Raw genomic sequence first — 18053 nt, 5'->3', positions numbered from 1 at the left:
GTCATTACTGAATTGACTTGGCAAAGTTGCCCTTCATTCACACTTGTCAATCCAAATTCAGTGGCGGCTATCATACGCTGCGGGGATATGAAATAGTGTGTGGATGTTGCACTTTGTATTCTGTGTTCTTCTGATGACTGAAAATTCCAATGATATTCCAAAAGTTTGGCATCTGGAGGATAGTATGGATAGATCCTTTGGGTTGGTGTCCGTTAGCGGTTGAGGGGAGGGAGGGAGGGGGGAGGGAGGGAGGGAGGGAGGGAGGGAGGGAGGGAGGGAGGGGGGGGGGGTGGTGGACTGATTACTGAATTTCTGAATTTTCCCACCAACTGCGGCAAGGAAAGTGATGTAACAGACTACTGGCTATGCCGGTACCCAGACTGCCCGGGAGGTTGCGTAACATCCCACAAGCTCATCTGGTGTTGTCTCTAACTGGTTTAATATTTTAGGTGATTTTTCACCATTGAGTGATGTGGCCAACTACTCAGTGCCATTCTAGTTCGATTATGGATTCAAAAGGTCAAAGGTTGAAAATCAGATGTCCTGTTCGGTAAAAAATTTGTTGCCGAACTAAGTTTTGAACAAGGGATGGGATTTTAACCAAACTTGGTATAAGCATATATTTATGCATACAAAGATGAACTGATTAGATTTTGGCATGAAAGGTCGGGTTTGGAGAGAATTTTATGGAGAGAATTTATAAATTGTGCATGCTGAAATTATAGCCAAATTATAATGCACATTTTAAAAGTTTTTACTCTGGACCTATTTTACCCTGTTTTTACCCAACGATCTCACAAACAAGCCACAGTGAAACCAGGAGATTACTGAAACAGTCTGCCACCAATGGCAGCGAGTATACTTTGCTATTATATACAGTCGTGGCCAAAAAATATTGGCACCTTTGCACTTTTTTCAATGCACCTTTTCTTCCAGAAAATTGTTGAAATTGAAAAATGTTTTGGTATCCACAAATGTATTTCTTTGGTTTACAGTGGAACAAAACAAAAAAGCTGAAAAAATTACTAAATCTTAGCTTATGCCACAGAAATCCTAAAATGGCCTGGACAATATTATTTGCACCTTTTAGAAGTTGTTCGAAATAATTAGATTTCAAGCAGGTGATTTTCCTTCACTTTGGAATTGAACTCGCCTGTGGGGAGTTGCAGGTGCCTGCAATAGAAAAATCAATCGTTCAACCAGTTTAAAGAGAGAAATCGAGTCATTCTGCTGTTTTGTGTCACTGTACCACAATGACCATGGAGAGAAGAAAGAAAACCAGAGAATTGTCTGAGGCCAGACACAAGATTGTAGTCAAGCATGGACAATCTCAAGGCTACAAGTCCATCTCCAGGAGACTTGATGTTCCTGTGTCCACCGTACGCAATGCTATCAGGAAGTTTAAGGCCCATGGCATTGTAGCCAACCTCTGTGGACGTGGCCACAAGAGAAAACTTGATCGAAGATTGCAGCGAAGGATTGCTCGAATGGTGGAGAAAGCACCTCAATCAACTGCCAAACAGATTCAAGCTGACCTTCAGACGCAAGGTATGACAGTTTCAACTCGCACCATCCGTTGCCAACTCCATGAAAGGGGGTTCCATGGTAGGAGACCCAGGAGGACCCCACTGCTGAGAAAGCCTGACTGGAGTTTTCCAAAACCCACCTGTACAAGCCAAAATCCTTTTGGGAGAATGTCCTGTGGACAAATGAGACCAAATTGGAGCTTTTTGGTAAAGCACATCATCTCTATGTTTACAGAAAACAAAATGAAGCCTTTGAAGAATAGAACACTTTCCCTACAGTCAAACATGGAGGAGGTTCAGTGATGTTTTAGGGTTGCTGTGCTGCCTCTGGCATTGGGTTCCTTGAATGTGTGCATGGCATCATGAAATCAGTTGATTACCAAGGCATTTTGGAGTGCAATGGTCAACCCAGTGTCAGAAAGCTGGATCTCTGTCGAATGTCAAGGGTCTTGCAGCATGACAATGACCCCAAACACACTCAAGAAGCACCCAGGAATGGTTCAAGACAAAACGCTGGACTGTTCTGAACTGGCCAGCAATGAGTCCAGATCTTAATCCCATTGAACACCTGTGGGGAGGTCTGAGAACATCAGTTGGGAGAAGGCATCCTTCAAATCTGGGAGAACTGGAGCAGTTTGCACAAGAAGAGTGGGCCAAACTGCCAGTAGAGAGGTGGAGGAAGCTCATTCATGGCTATAGGAAGTGCTTGACTGCAGTTATTTTGTCCAAAGGCCATGCTACGAAATATTAAGTCGAGGGTGTCAATAATTTTGTCAATGCCATTTTTTTATTTTCTGATTTAAAAGGATATATTAAGTTCTGAATCAAAAACAAAGGTTCTGTAATATTAACAGTGAAATAAAGAATTGTGGAGACCAAATACTTGTCAATTTTCATAACTTATTTTTTAGAGAAAACTGTGCGTTGTTTGACAAAAGTGCAAGGGTGCCAATATTTTTGGCCACGACTAACTACATTATGGACCAAAACTGTGTGTGTGTGTGTGTGTGTGTGTGTGTGTGTGTGTGTGTGTGTGTGTGTGTGTGTGTGTGTGTGTGTGTGTGTGTGTGTGTGTGTGTGTGTGTGTGTGTGTTTGTGTGTCAAAATGTTAAATGACGATCCAACCAGATTAATGACCCCTTTTTATGAGGCATCAGGGATCAGCATCCCATCCATTTTCATTCAAAATCCTGACAAGAATGTAGCGCTGTAGCCTCCTTTTTTTTTTTTCTTTTGGTGGAGAATGCCATTATGAATCCTGCCAGTTGAGTTGTTTCTTCACATTATTACAATTGTGTGGGAATATTTTCATAGCTTTCTGCCAAATATCAAAAAATTAGGGAGGACAGAGTTAACCCCCTCCCCAACCCTCCAATCACAATGAGGCCAAGATCTTGCTTCCAGTTGTAGAATTTGAAGTCTTGCTTGTGTAGCTGCCAACTTGCCAACAACGAGGAATTGACAAAACCACAGACATAGTTGGAAGGACAATTTGAAAACTGTTTTACTCATATTGGCAGTTTGAAGGATAAGTTGAGCAAAAGTCCATTGAAGTCGAAGGACTTCAATGATATTGAAGATATTGAATGAATATTCTCAAATGGGACAGACGCTCATCTTCCGATGGAGGTATTGGGGTGTATTAAGTGATAAAGTCGATTTGATGGAAAAATAGGGGCCTGTGGAGGATAAAAGGCCTGATAAGAGTATTGTGTTCACGCAGTGAAAACCATGTAGGATGAGCGGATCCTGAATATATGAAAAATGTTCCATTAGTTTTTGTCCAGTGAAAGTGCTCTTCAACCCTTTTAGACCCTAAAGGGGTCTAAAGTGTTGAAAGTGTAAAAAGGGTCTTAAAAAGTCTAATCTGGTTTGAGGAGTCTTCATGTCAAAAGTGTTTACATGTGCAAGGGGTTTATAGGGGTTTAAAAGATCGATGTAGTCTTTAGGGTCTAAAAATGGGCTGAATGAATGAATGAATGATCGTTTTAAGGCCATTTTCCCCGCTAGAGCGGGGGGTTAGCCTTGCGGGCCCCATGACAATCATGGCTCCCTGTTTTGAGGCAATTTTTTTTTATAGCCAGCCTTGCCCTTCCTGACGCCAACCCTTGGTCACGCTCTTACGATGCGCAGGGATACCGTGTACCTATTCTAAACCTGGGTACACACCGGGATCATTCATCCCAGCAAGCTGGTACTCAATTTTCCGACCTCGGAAGGATGACAGGCTGAGTCAACCCCCCCTGGCGTTAATTCAGCGATCGACCGGGATTCGAACCCAGGATCCTAGGATCCCAAGTGGGCACCCTAACCGCTAAGCCAACACCAGGCTGGTCTAAAAATGGTCTAAAGGATCTAAATGAGATGATAAATATAAATAATTTAAAAAGTCTAAGGGTTAAGGGGTATAAGCAGTCTGGTGTGGAGGTTGTAAAGTGTTGAAGAGGTCTAATTTGTCTGTGGGGTTTAAGGGTACATTCCAATAGTAGTTGGGGTATATATGGTCTTAAGGGATTGAAATGGTTTTTTGAAGGACTAAAAGGAAATAAATCAGGACTAATCCCTTCTCTGCTCTTCTCCCTCCCCAACTGTTCATCCTCGCTTCAGCCTTTTTTCCTGTTCTTCAAGGCAAGAAGGGTTTTAATGGCATTGAGGTTAACTTTAAACAAGAACTTCAATCGAATTATGATCAAGATCAAATTTAGGAGGTTGGCATTAAATGACGAAACATTTTTTTATTTATTTAATTCACAACCTCACGAGATGATGGAATCTCTGATGGACATACAAACTTAGATTACATTTCTCGTTAATTAGCCGCCCTCGGAGGCGTGGGGTGAAGGGGGCAGGTGAGGGGGGACAAAAAAACTTGTTAATGGACCCACTGACTGCCTGACTGAACGACATCGTTGTGGCTTTAAGAGCTCATGTTGACTCCATTGTGTAGGGGAACTAAAATACGAGGGTTGGCATGTCTTGGCCTATTCGTATACCTTGTTCCTATAATTCTCAAAATATCCTTCATATATAATGGTCGAATGAAGAACAAATGGAAGATATGCACAAGTTTCAGGGAAGTCTAACACAACATTATGATTATATCGATTAACTTGACATTCGATAATTTTTCAGAACATCCAATCTTGAACGATTGGTGGTACACGAAATGTCACGCAGCCAGTCATCGATCAGATATGGCAGCATCTGTTCAAATAATAGTAAAAATCCTTGGTATGTTTTTGCTTCCTCGGTTGTAAAGTGAATACAAGGACCAAGGCCAATGAACAGTATCTCATAAGTCTGCATTTTCGAAATCTCATGCATGTTTCATTTTAACCCTGAGCTAAATCTAGCACATGCACACACTAATACGTATCCATATGTGCACGCACCACAACAAGCATGCACCACAACACACATAGCACACACGTTAAATATGACAAGGCCAGACGGTGCATGATCAATGTCATCCCGCAGGCTTTCAAAATTGGATCCAAACTTTTCTGCTTTACCAGCCCTCGATGTATTTAAATCATTACCTGAGTTTCGCAAGTTCAATCGTCGTTGTGCAAAATGTGCTCTTTATCTCGGGGACGCTTCATTGCATGCACAAACCGAAGCTCCAAGCCAGCTGTTCACCAGAATGTCAGTAAATGAGAAATGTAACAATTTGACATTTGAAAGCAAAGGAACCTTTTGTGGCATGCCTCCGTTGGCTTTGTTCCGTTCCCAACTCCCAACCACTTTTGGGAAAAATTAACCGTTTGTAGTTTATTAATTAATCCAAATTCATGTACGAGATTCATTTTTTTGCATCGTCTTTTCATGGGGGCCACAATAAGGACTTGTCTCGAAGAACAGCGTCACAGGGATGAGTCGTTGGCATGGTAGAACTAACTGAAGTGTCGTGTGATGTCCAACCAAAGTATTGGACTTTCCTTGTGTTACAACAATTGCACCGTCAGGAGACCTTTGGCTTTGTGCCCTGACTCTCTAAAGGACTGGAAATAGACTTGAAAGGTACTGTAAAGAAGCTGCGACTGTTTCACGAAAGGACCTGCCACATTTTAAGCCAAAGGTGATCATGCTTGCTTGACATGTAGGAAGCAGGTTTATACACAGAACCCATGAGGGGGCAATGCTTCAGTCGATATGATAAAGTTGGGTTTATATGTTATGCATGTGGAAGTTTATCTAGCTCGGCTTCACGCTGTTGAAACCAAAGCTTTCAGAATCATTGGAATCTCCTGCGATGAAGCCAACTCCGAGGGCCTTTCACTCACTCACCGCAGGCAGGTTGGTGGCCTTTCTGTCTTCTACCGACTCCTCTCTGGCCTTGCCCCCCCAACTCTCTCTGTGCTCTGTCCCCCAAATATTCCTACAGGTCACACAAGATCTGCCAGCAACCCTCTTATGGTTCAACTGCCAAAATCAAGGCTCTCTGCTCACCTTCACTCTTTCATTCCCCTTTTCTCCCGCCTCTGGAACAAAGTCCCCCACTCCCTTCAATCCCACTCCTCCCTCCAGGTCTTTAAAACAGCTGTTCACCACCATCTCTTATCTTCCCCCATCCAAAACCTTGATCTTTTCTACCCCTGCTAATTCACCCCAGATACACTTTTTTTTTTGGAAATTCCAACTTCTTTCCTGGACGTCCTTGCAGTGTTCATGTTTTATACCTCTCCCACCTCCCCCCAAACCCTCCCCCTCCAACATTTCTCTCGATGTCCCTGCTCTCAAATGTTGTGTTTGTGTCCTTCCCCCTCTCTCCCCATCTTGTGTACTGCTCCCCTCATTTTGTGTTTTATGTGTCGGTTTGACTTTTTGTGTGATTAATGTTAGCTCTTTCACGAACCTCGATCTTGTATACAAAAAAAAAAAAAAAAAAAAAAAATTTGATGTATGCATTCGACAAGTTGGTTGTTGTAACGTCTTTGAAGTCTGAATCCCATTTCCATTGAATGCTGAGCCGTTGCAAAAGCCAGCAAATCATTGTTAAAATGTATAAACCTGTACCAACTTGGAGTACTGTATTGGAGTACCTGTACTGTACCAACACCAAAATCAAGCTTTTATCACATGGCAGAAACCTTCAAACCTGTATATCAAATGTACACTTGGTTACTGTATTGGCTGTGCCAATGTTGGCTGAGCACCGCGTTCGAGGTGAATCCGGTCCCTGGTTCCTTTGCTTTACTCGACATCAAAACACAGTTCAGGAGCATTAAGGTTGAACATGGAGATAATACTTCAGAAGCCAATTTTGTTTCGCATAGTTGCAAAATACCCAATTGAGCGACATAAGTCCCCAAGTTTGTTTTGTGTGCTTTTTTCACAACGAGTGTGTTTGTGTCCGTGTGTGTCCGTCCGTCTGTCCCTCCATGATAACCCAGTTACCCCAAAAAGAAAAATTGATAAACTTCACCATATTTCGATCTGTCTGTCCGAAAACACATTTCACAGGTCACAAAGTTGATATGTTTCTGTGGAGCAGTAGTTTTGTCTGTGGCAATCTAAATTGCTGCATGATTATGAGCTTACCATCCACACTTGGTCGGAGACTATTTGTGTCCCATCCATTCCTGGATGTGCAAATGCGCTCTATGAATGCTGATGGACCACTTTGTTTGTAGGTTGGATGCTGGCTCGTTGAAAGTTTCCACTCTGACGTTCTTGTGACTCCACGTTTATATGCAACATGGACGTATTTGTTCAGTGTTGAAATGACTTATCTGCACCATTTGATACAAGAAACGACTCTTTCCACTGCAATGGCTACCTCATCATGACAACTTGAATCTCGCAGGAAATGCGAGTATTCTTACTCAAATTTCCAAGGAACCCGTTCTGTGATGTTGGCGAATTGAGTGAAACAAAGATACCTGCAGAAGTGCAGTTCTTCGCTCTTCAATTCTGCTTTGCTGATTTTCTTGTCACAGGCCCATCATGACCTTCGGAAGCAACAGTTACATGTACTTTGCAACGACTGAGAATGTAGGACTTTAAGGATGCAAAAAACTTCATGCTGGGCCACAGGTTGTGGCCAAACTACAGCCTGGAGTAGATGGACCCCATCCAACACAAAAATGGAATCAGGAATTGTTTTCTGACTGGTGACCAAGGACTTCGTCATTCTCAGATCACTTTTTGTTGTTTTTATGCATCTGACCATCTACAAAGAGTGAGGAGGGGTGTGGAGCCACTTCGTACTGTGGGAAAGTTTGTAACTCGGACCTTGTGTTCAGAATACAAGTTATTCTACTGAAGGTCAAGGAAGGATTGAGGGGATCTGATAATGTTTGAAACAATAGGTCGTTTTTCAGCAGAGTGGACAGTGTTTGGACAAGGGGGCCATAGGTTGAGAGTAAATATGAGAATTAAGAGAGTTTAAGGCCAGGTTTTCTCAGTCATTGAGTGGTTAATGCATGGAATGGTCTGCCTGGACAGATAGTGGCAGCAGAGGGGGTGGACAAGTTAAAGTTGGATTTAGGTTGGTACCCTGATGCGTTGGAGATAGAGGAGTATGGGGGTATGGGGATGTTGGCTTGTGTGGATGGTAGGTAGCTTGCCTGTGGATGGGTGACGATACTGGGTTTGGTGCAGTGCAGGCATGATGGCACGAATGGCCTCCTGTGCCAACGTTCATTTACTTGTGTATCCTTGTGTGAAGTCTTCCCCATTTAAAAAAAAAACTGTTTCACTTTATCGTTACGGTAAAGAGTGGTCTCAGCGTAGGTCTTGCACGTCTTTTTGATCGATTTTCAGATTGACCAATCTGGACAGCATCATCACATTTAACGATGCTCACCAAGAGCCCTGATTCTTGTAAAACAATTGGAGGATGAGCCTCGAGCAACTGAATGAAGCGACCGGGATCAGTCATCTTTGAGCTCACTGGCTGGCCGGAGGTCTTTATGCCGCTCCGACGTTCCTGAGTGCACTGCTGTAAACTCCTCAAATGCGTTGCCTCGGTGGACACGTCATGGTAACTCGTGTGCACCCATTTAGTCAGCGTGCTGTCAGTCATTCCACGACCACTTGTCATATCACCAGATTTTTTGATAGCCGAATGAGGAATTGCTCGCTGTTTGGTCAGAGAATACGCCATCCCAGTTGTTAAAAGGAAGCGCTTCCACACTAATCTTGTCATGGACACCACCTGTCATCACTACCTGCATATTATCCTTCATTTGTATGCAGTACAAGACTGTGGGGTAGCATCATTGGCTGAGGTTGCAGCTGTGCTGCTGTGGCAATGCCCTCTACTAGTTAGGGCAGAAATTTGGAATTTGTTTTTGTTGCTGGCGATAGCTCACATACTCTTCACGCAAGGCACCTTGGGATCGTGAACATCAGCCAATGAATGCTGGCAAATGGTACGCCTGTTTAACATCGATCCAAGTGGCAGAACACACATTGATAAATCACAACCTGTTGAACACTGGGATGCCAATTTATAGCTGGTTTGGGATTATAACCCAGGCTGGACAGTTGAGGTGAGTGTGCGCACCTCTAGGCCACCTGCCAGCCTTACCTGTGTATGCAGCCACTTCATGCTGGCCGAGGAGGCACCTCGACAGCACATCCCACAAGACTGTGTATCTAATACATTAGCCAATTTGAATGTTTGTGCTGAGTCGATACATGACAAATAGCTATATGTTCCATGGTACAAGCTGACTATCTACTCAATTGAAATATCAGGGTTATATGTCAAATTTTTTATTTATTAATTTTTTTAATGGTGAAAATGGGATTTTTCCAATTTGTGCATTTTCATATGAAAGCACATAATAGTTGTACTTGTATTCCTGCTGTGACAAAAGCACGCAGGAAACTTGGGGTATGTTGTTTCTCATGATAATTTGGAATTTTAATGAAAATTCCAGCTTGGTACAATGAATTTCCGGTTTGGGCCTATTTTTGGCTTCATGCTCTTGCACCAAGAGCAGACGTGCTTCAGGAACACCTTGCACAACCTGCACAGGTGCACATGCTTTTCAACTTTATGAATGTAATATCTTTGGAATGTTTGATTTAAACATGTCCTGCACGCTTTCTGCATTTAAAGCAGAGACTCCTCAAATGTTTGTTGATGGCCCAATATTTTAAGATGTCAGTGATTTTTTTTTTTTTTTTTTTTGCCTGCCGGAGGCATGTCAAGGTCAAGGTCAAGGCCGCGTTATGTTTTCTGGGCAAGGCTGCATATTCTGGTCAAGGTCGCGTTTTGTTTTCAGGCTTTTAGTCAGTCCGTCCGTCTGTGATCGCTTTTCATTACCACAATAATTTGAGAACGGCTGAAGGGATCTTAATCAAATTTGGTGCATGTATGTATAATGAGGTAAAGATGACATGAGTAGATTTTGGGTTATGTGGTCAAAGGTCAGAGGTTATGTTGGAAAATCGTTACTGAAGGAGCTGCGCTCCAACGCGAGTCGAAAGAATTGACGCGACCAAAGACGGAATTCGTCCGAGTTGCTTTCTTGAAACAAAACAGCTCAGGTATTCTGAAAAGCCCGTTTATCGGGCAGCAATATATATACACATTTATGCCCGGGCGTTTGCCCGGGAAAACCGAGACCGGGCATGCCTGGGTGCCAAGGGCGAGTCCTGGAAAGGCGCGTCTGGACATGCCCGGGCGTCCTGGACGCGGCCTGGCAAGTCGAGGCTGGGCGTGCCCGAGTGCTCTGGGCGAGCCCTGGAAAGGCGAGAGTGGGCATGCCCGGGCGTCCTGGACGTGGCCTGGCAAGTCGAGGCTGGGCGTGCCCGGGCGCTCTGGGCGAGCCCTGGAAAGGCGAGAGCGGGCATGCCCGGGAAAGACGAGACCGGGCGTGCCCGGAAGGTTCGGGCGTGCCCGGGGACAGCGAGTCCGGGCATGCCCAGGAGAGGCGCGTCTGGACCCGTCCGGACGCGCCCGGCATGGCGATCGCGCCCTGGCCGCGTCCTGGCAGGTGCAAGGCGATTGTGTACATTCAGCGGGAACCGCTACATTACTGTGATAACTTGTGAACCAGTGATGGGATTCCAACCAAAGTTGGTACATGTATTATTTATGATGCATAGGTGGTGATTTGATTTTGGGGTCAACAGGTCAAAGGTCAAAGTCTATAATAGGTTTAACTTGAGAACAGCTGAAGTGTGATCTAATTCAAACTTGGTACAGGTACAGTCATGGCCAAAAATATTGGCACCCTTGCACTTTTTTCAAATAATGCACCATTTCTTCCAGAAAATTGTTGAAATTATAAATATTCTGGTATCCACATATGTATTTCTTTGGTTTGCAGTGGAACAAAACAAAAAAGCTGAAAAATTACGAAATCTCAGCTTATTCCACACAGAAATCCTAAAATGGCCCGGACAATATTATTGGCACCTTTTAGAAGTTTAGAAATAATTAGATTTCAAGCAGGTGATTCTCCTTTACTTTGGAATCTAACTAGTCTGTGGTGAGTTGCAGGTGCCTGCGATATAAAAATCACTCGTTCAACCAGTTTGGTGGCAGAGGTAAATATGTGTCTCCAGTCTAATGCTGTTTGGTGGTTCCGTCCAAACGTCCTTGGCGTGATTTCTTGCTAGGACGAAAAGCTAACACTGGAAACGTCAGCTTCACTTTGTTTCTGTCGGTGGTTAGCTTACCTTTATCAACCTTCAATTGATAAAAACACCTGTCTTTTGAGCGTTACTTTATCTGGTCATATGACATGTAAATAAAAACGCATTTTGAAGGGTAAGTGATGTGTTCAAAAATACCTCCTAAAAGCAACTTTTCTTGGCAACACTGCTGTCTTGGTGTTTTCTTCAAGCCTTCATTGTGGTGAAAAGCAAACGGTCTGAGGTCTGAATTTCTGTGTCGTGCTATTGGGGGCACCCTTTGTGTCCCAGAGTGCAATGCATGGCTGGGGGCTTATTCCATCTTCGTTTTTGTCTGCAGTGTGGTTATGCTCATTCCTGCTGTAAAATAAAGCAAATTTACTTTCCTTACCTTGTTGGTGTTCTTTGCAATGCTCCTCGATGTTTTCTTAATAGGTGTGCCCAGGTTTACTGGAATGTTTGCTTGGCATTCCTTTTTTTTTTTTTTCTTGGTCTCAACTAATCCTGATGCGGAATGACTCCGGCAGAGCATGGCACTGGTCGATATTCCCAGATGACGCTTTAATTTTCACATTTAACAAATCACGAATGTATTATTATTATTAATTTCCGCAGGCAGCTTGATTCAAAGCTTTCCCTGCAGGCATTCAGACCGTCTATTTCGTATTGGTGTCACTATGGTATTGCGATGCCTTGCTCTGCTACAAGGCAGGTGATGTGTGCTGCGGGCCTAATGCTTAGATAGTTTGCTGTGCATAATCTCACATTCTCATCTCTTTTCTAATTATTTTCTCTTCCACCCCTCCCCTCACATTCTCCACCTGACGAGCAGGAGGTGGTCGACGGTCCACTGAGAACACTGCAGAACCAGGCGTCGAACAGTTCTCCTCGCTCCCTCTCGATGCCGAGTGGAATGCTTGATATGGCCGAGGTGGGAGATGTGGTTAGTGTTGAGCGCTGCATTGACACTGTCAACATGAAGTGGTGGTGTTTGTTACAGGCAAAGGTTGAAGTACAAGTGGCAGGACTTTTCGCAGGACTTTTCCACCTTTATTTACACATTATAAAACCACAACTTCCAAGTGAAAAACAAATTCTCCAAATTTCAGAAAATTAATTAAAAATACAAAACTAGAATATCTTTGTGTGTATGTGTATGTATGTGTGTATGTATGTTTGAATGAATTGAAACAAAGGAGGACATGCATGCAGAACAAGGGGGAAACTGTGGACAGATTGCAACACAGTTTTTAGACAGTATCTCAACCTCTCAGAAACCCACTAATGTATATTGAGAATAATGACTTGAGGCACAGGATGGCGAAATAAAAACATTTTTTGATTTGACCAGAGTTGTTGTTAAGAGGCAAGTGATTGAGCCACATTGTTAAATGGGACATCAAAGTGCAAGTTGAAATTGTTGGAAAAAAAGAACACACGAGGAAAATTAAATTTCACCTCCATAGCCTGAGCTCTAACTCCATTGGTAATTGTTGCTCCAGCATTCTCGAGCATCATTAAAAGATGCACAGCATTTTCAAAATTGTGTGAACGTGCGAAAGCTTTACTACACAGCATTCATCAAAAGGCATGTCCAGACATTTTCTAGGAATGCTAAATATTGAGTGATATGATCTTAGCTTGTGCCCTTTGCTGATTGAAATTTGTGGAAACCTGGATGTTGTACACGTGAGAATGCTGCCGAAATTGTTGTGTGTGTGCGTGCGTGCGTGGGCCAAATGGCCTTCTGCTTTGTTTTTTTAATTATTTGTATTCCCTTGTAATTTCTCTTGTAGGATCCATATGGGATTGGGGGTGTTAGCCGAGAAAATGGCCTTGTCCAGCTATGCGTGATTTTGCCCAACAGACAAGTTCATTCTGCTACCGTAGATGGCAGGTAATGGCCACAGTCGCTTTGATACACCATACATACATGTAAATGCCTTGCAATCACAAAACTGCTAATTTTGCTTGTTATTACATACATTTTGTGAAAATATTCCCTGTTTGATTGCCTTTGCAATGATTTAGTTCGAGTATTGTTTATGCAATTTGTATTCATGGTACATGCCCAGAGAAATGAGGCATTAACCTTGCGTACTCATTTTTTTCGTTCTTCTAAATTGTGGTTTAAAAAACAAACCAACAAATTTGCTGATCCAAAAGATGGAATCGTTATTTTAGCTTTTATTGCAAACCATGTTGATGTATCTCGTCACTGTTATGCAAAGATGCAATTCCAAGGGCCTTATTTCTTGAATGCTTGTTTTTCTCATTTGTAATTCGTAATTGTCTTGCTGTGGGCTCTACTTACCTGGCCTCACCTCCTACCCCATCCCCACCCCCCTCCCCTTCATTCCCTCTTATTTCTCCAAAAAATTGACACTTTAGTGAATCATGGCTCATGTTGCACCAACTATTTTTCTTTGTTGTATTTCTCTAAACATCTAAAGCAAGCGTTGTATTTATAATAGTTACTAAAGCAAACGGTTTATATTTTGCTTATTTGTGCTCCTCCATCACATAGCATGGCAATGATGGATCTGCTGATCTACCTCTGTGGCCGATTTCGCCTGAGCCCCTCGAGCCACATGGTGGAGCCTCTCGGGGCACACAGTCAGCAAGCAATAGCTTTCCAGCCCAACACGCTTGTGGGTACACTAGAAGCAGACACTGTTCTGCTCAAGGCCAAAGGAGCTCCTGAAGACAAGGCTCGACGTGCAGTGCCTGCAGTTGTCCCAGAGGTGAAATATTGTTTTCTAATCTGCATAACTTGAGGAAATGCAGATGCAGGAGGAGGCACTTCTGTCCCTATAGCCTCTGGTTAAATCCCAACTCCAACGCACACATTTAACATCATGTCGCATCATGCGGGAGGAAAACAGAGCAGTTGCACACATCAGAAGGAAGGAAGCCACTGTTCACAAACTCTTGTTGGCACATAGCCATGAGTTTTTTGTTTTTTTTTGATCTTGCAAGTTATGAGGGGGAAATGTAGAATATAAATGAGAGATTAAGGCAAATGAGGAAATTATTGAGGGACAAGGCATTGAAAGGGCTTGAGGGAAGGAGGAAGTTGTCTGTTGGTGGCAGAGGATCAAATAGCTTCAACCATAGTGAATTAGCATCATGAAGAAAAATTGTACTGGGAATGCGAAACAGACGATTGTCGCTCTAGAAATGTTCAGAGATTGCAAAATGGTGAAAACCACAAGCAGCACAACCAAACTGAAATTTTCTGAGGACAAAGGCAGATAGTTTGGCAGTTCAATGCGTTTTTTTAAATCAAAGTGGCCTTCAGTTTGGACTAAACAGTACACATTTGCCATTCTAATTATACCCCCGACTGATGAAATTAATTGAGCTGTGTGATGGGGGGCAGTGCGTGTGATGGGGGGCAGTGCGAGGGTGAGAACATTGTTGAAAAGTTGACAAAGGATTGGTTCTCCTTTTTGAAAATGTCCATCTTGTACGGTGTGCCGCCTCACCTTGAAAGCCAGAAGACTTTCGGTGACTGAAACAAAGGACAGGAACTAACGATGGGCATGATTATATGCCTCAGCAGATTCCCAATCTGCTCCAAACCAGGTTGGGGAATGGCCAAAGATGACACCCGTTTTCATTCCTGACTGACCAACTTGTGTTTAGATTCAGCTTTGGGATGAAGTGCTTTCATTCTACTGATCCAACATGGACAGCTCGTGTGCTGGGCTATCGAATAGTTGCTGTTGACGCTAACCAGCCTCTATTAACAGGTGTGATGGATAGTTTGTACATTTGTACGTTTTTCTTTCATGGCCAAAACCGTAGCACCTAGAGGCCCCAAATTTTGGGCGTAAGTACTACAGAATCTTGGCAAAGTTTTAAGCTATCACACGTAGGCCTTGATATCTGTTTCGCGTCCACAAAAGGCCACTATAAAGGGTATATTGGGATGTGGGGTCAGGCAGTGCTGCTGCCGGTCCCACAGGCAGAAGGTAACCACCATGAGACCCACAACTCCGTAGCTTTTCAATGCCCAACACGTCCCGAAACTACCGCCAGGAAAAACTCACGCAGCTGGACAGCGCCGGGTATCCCCTGCTGGTTAGCTATGAATTTGGCTTGTTTGTTCAGAAGAAGTGTTTGTTCAATTTATTACAGCAAACAGTAATATATATATATATTTTTCTTCTTTGGGCAATTAATGTTAGTTGATAAATCTGTTTACGTCCGCATATGAATAATACTTTGAAAGTGCGAGGTCCTGGGTTCATTGTTTTTATAATTCGACGTTTTTGTTTTATTTAAAGCTATTACTTAAGCATGGAACAGCTTGGCCATGAAATAACAACAAAACTTGTGCACAGAAGGCACTCGGATGCGAAATAGAAGGTTTTACCATTGTGCTTGGCTCCGATTGGTGTAGTGTACAAGGGTTATTTACTAATTTTGTTTGTGACTTTGTGGCACGCTGCATACGAATGGTCGATGAAGATGAATGTGGGTAGAGGTGAGAGCAATGTCGTCCAATTGTCCACATCACCCTGAAGTTTACTGCATTTTCACCAGCGGTGTAGCAAATGAAAGATGGCAGCTTGTTAACTATCAGCGCTCAACATGTAGATGCTTGCATGGCCTTGTTAATCTCATCCACAGTCTTGTGCCGATATCCTTGCAATGATTCATTCTTCTTTTGAATATGAATGAATGATCGTTTTAAGGCCATTTTCCCCGCTAGAGCGGGGGTTAGCCTTGCGGGCCCCATGACAATCATGGTTCCCTGTTTGAGGCAATGTTTTTATGGCCGGATGCCCTTCCTGACGCCAACCCTTGGTCACGCTCTTACGATGCGCAGGGATATGGTGTACCTATTCTAAACCGGGGTACACACCGTGATCATTCATCCCAGAAAGCTGGTACTCAATTTGCTGACCTCGGAAAGATGACAGGCTGAGTCAACCCCCCTGGCGTTAATTCAGCGATCGACCGGGATTCGAACCCAGGATCCTAGGATCCAAGCCGGCACCCTAACCGCTAAGCCAACACCAACACCAGGTTTAATCCCAACAGTTTGAAAGAGAGAGTAATCCTGTGGGAACCGGTTCGAAGAATTGTGGTCAAAACTACCATCCCTACTTGGGCAGAAAAGGACTGCACGCTGTGTTGGCGATTGGGCACTGCTTTGCTCTGGTGGAAAATCATGTCATTTCACATAAATTGGGGTTCCTTCCAATGTAATATTAGACAATTTGTATTTTCTCTAGAATAGCTTTGCATGACATACTCCATTTATAGTCTGGTCCTGGAGCACGGTGGTGCTTGAGCACAACGTCGTAGCAAGCGAGGAACTTTGTTTCCTTTTTGATTATGGAACTTGCTTCCATAACACAATTCTGCTGCAGAATGGGGTTCTTTATTGAATGACTCGTAATGCTTCTGAACATGTTCCTCATTGGACAGACACTATGGTAGGTTTGCCTTATTGTGCAGTGACTTCAATGTTAGATGGCGTTCACCAATGTCCACCTAGTGTTACACAAAGCAGAATGGTCTGACAAGGCGTGCTTTATAAGCTCGTGAATTTAGTGGGGGTTTTCATATGGGATTTCATAATTGCTCTTATGACTGTATGCAAAAAGCTCACTTGGAATGTTCCTTGGGCCATTGCTCATCTGTAACTGGTGGTGGCTCCTCTACAATACTGCCACCTAGCGAAAAATGTTGGGAATTATTACTTGGTTACAACATTTTGAAGACTGAAGGGCAGTTCGCTATGGCAAGGTCATGCATTAAACCTTTTTTATTTGGGGTTGGAAGGGGGAGTGGTGTATATACTTGAGTGGGACAGAATTGTAATGGTCTCAGGCTGAAGGTAGTTGGATACTCTTTCTATGCATGTATTTTCAAGCTTTCACTTTCTGCTTGAAATGATGTAACCGTTATCTTTTTCCTTAATTGAGTACTTCATAACATTGATCTTACTATATACAGTGACTTCAGAAAGTATTCACACCCTTTGACTTTTTCACATTTTGTTGTTTCAGGCTGAATTGAAAGTTGATCAAATTGAGATTTTTTTTTTTGTCACTGAGCTACACAATATGTGTAGATCTACCCCATGATGTCCGAGTGGATTTTTTTTCTTCTTTCATTTCTTAGTGGTTAGGGTGCCGGCTTGGGATCCTAGGATCCTGGGTTTGAATCCCGGTCAATTGTTGAATTAATGCCAGGGGGGTTGACTCAACCTGTCATCCTTCTGAGGTCGGCAAATTGAGTACCAGTTCACTGGTAATTCCCTGTGTGTTGCAAGAGGCGACAAACAAGGTTGGTGGCAGGAAGGGCGTCCGGCCATAAAACATTGCTTCAAAAAGGGGACCAAGGTGCCCAAAAAAGGCCAACACCCGCTCTGTGGGGAAAAATGGCCTCTAAAGGTGGTTTTCTTTATTTTGTTTTTTAATGAAGTAATTAAAATTGATAAACAGAAATGTCTTGTCAATAAGTATTCAACCCCTTTACTATGACACTCCAAATGGAGCTTGATTAGGTGCATCTAATTTCGTTTGATCATCCTTAATACACCGTATCCCTGCGCATCGTAAGAGGCGACTAAGGGTTGGCGTCAGGAAGGGCATCCGGCCATAAAAACATTGCCTCAAACAGGGAACCATGATTGTCATGGGGCCCGCAAGGCTAACCCCCGCTCTAGCGGGGAAAATGGCCTTAAAAACGATCATTCATATATTTCATTCATCCTTGAGATGTCTCTTCAACATTATTTAAGTCCATCTCTGGCCAATTCAATTGATTGGACATGATATTGAAAGAAACACACCTTTCTATATAACTCTACCATGAAGACCAAGGAACCAGAAGAACTCTGAGATATAATTTGTGAGGAGGCATAGATCTGCAGAAGGATATAAAACAATTCCTCGAGTGTTGAAAGTTCCC

The 18053-nt window shown here is 43.2% G+C and overlaps 1 protein-coding gene across 11 annotated transcripts in view; it reads left to right on the top strand.

Annotated features, from left to right (window-relative positions):
* LOC137431748 (uncharacterized) overlaps positions 1 to 18053 on the top strand; it is a 180388-nt gene that overhangs the window by 68222 nt on the left and 94113 nt on the right. For 7 of the 11 annotated variants that reach the window (XM_068123418.2, XM_068123408.2, XM_068123411.2 and 4 more), the window contains 3 exons: positions 11953 to 12063; positions 12917 to 13017; positions 13648 to 13864. In XM_068123418.2, coding sequence (XP_067979519.2) covers positions 12022 to 12063; positions 12917 to 13017; positions 13648 to 13864 — 360 coding nt within the window. In that variant the 5' untranslated portion in view covers positions 11953 to 12021. The remainder of the gene's footprint in view (positions 1 to 11952; positions 12064 to 12916; positions 13018 to 13647; positions 13865 to 18053) is intronic. The other 4 variants (XM_068123415.2, XM_068123416.2, XM_068123407.2 and 1 more) reach the window with 1 other exon arrangement.

The sequence above is a fragment of the Myxine glutinosa genome, chromosome 7, assembly GCF_964187855.1.
Source record: "Myxine glutinosa chromosome 7, kmMyxGlut1.1, whole genome shotgun sequence".
Classification (NCBI taxonomy): domain Eukaryota; kingdom Metazoa; phylum Chordata; class Myxini; order Myxiniformes; family Myxinidae; genus Myxine; species Myxine glutinosa.
The sequence above is the reverse complement of the archived record's forward strand: the minus strand, read 5'-3'. Positions and strand labels throughout refer to the sequence as shown.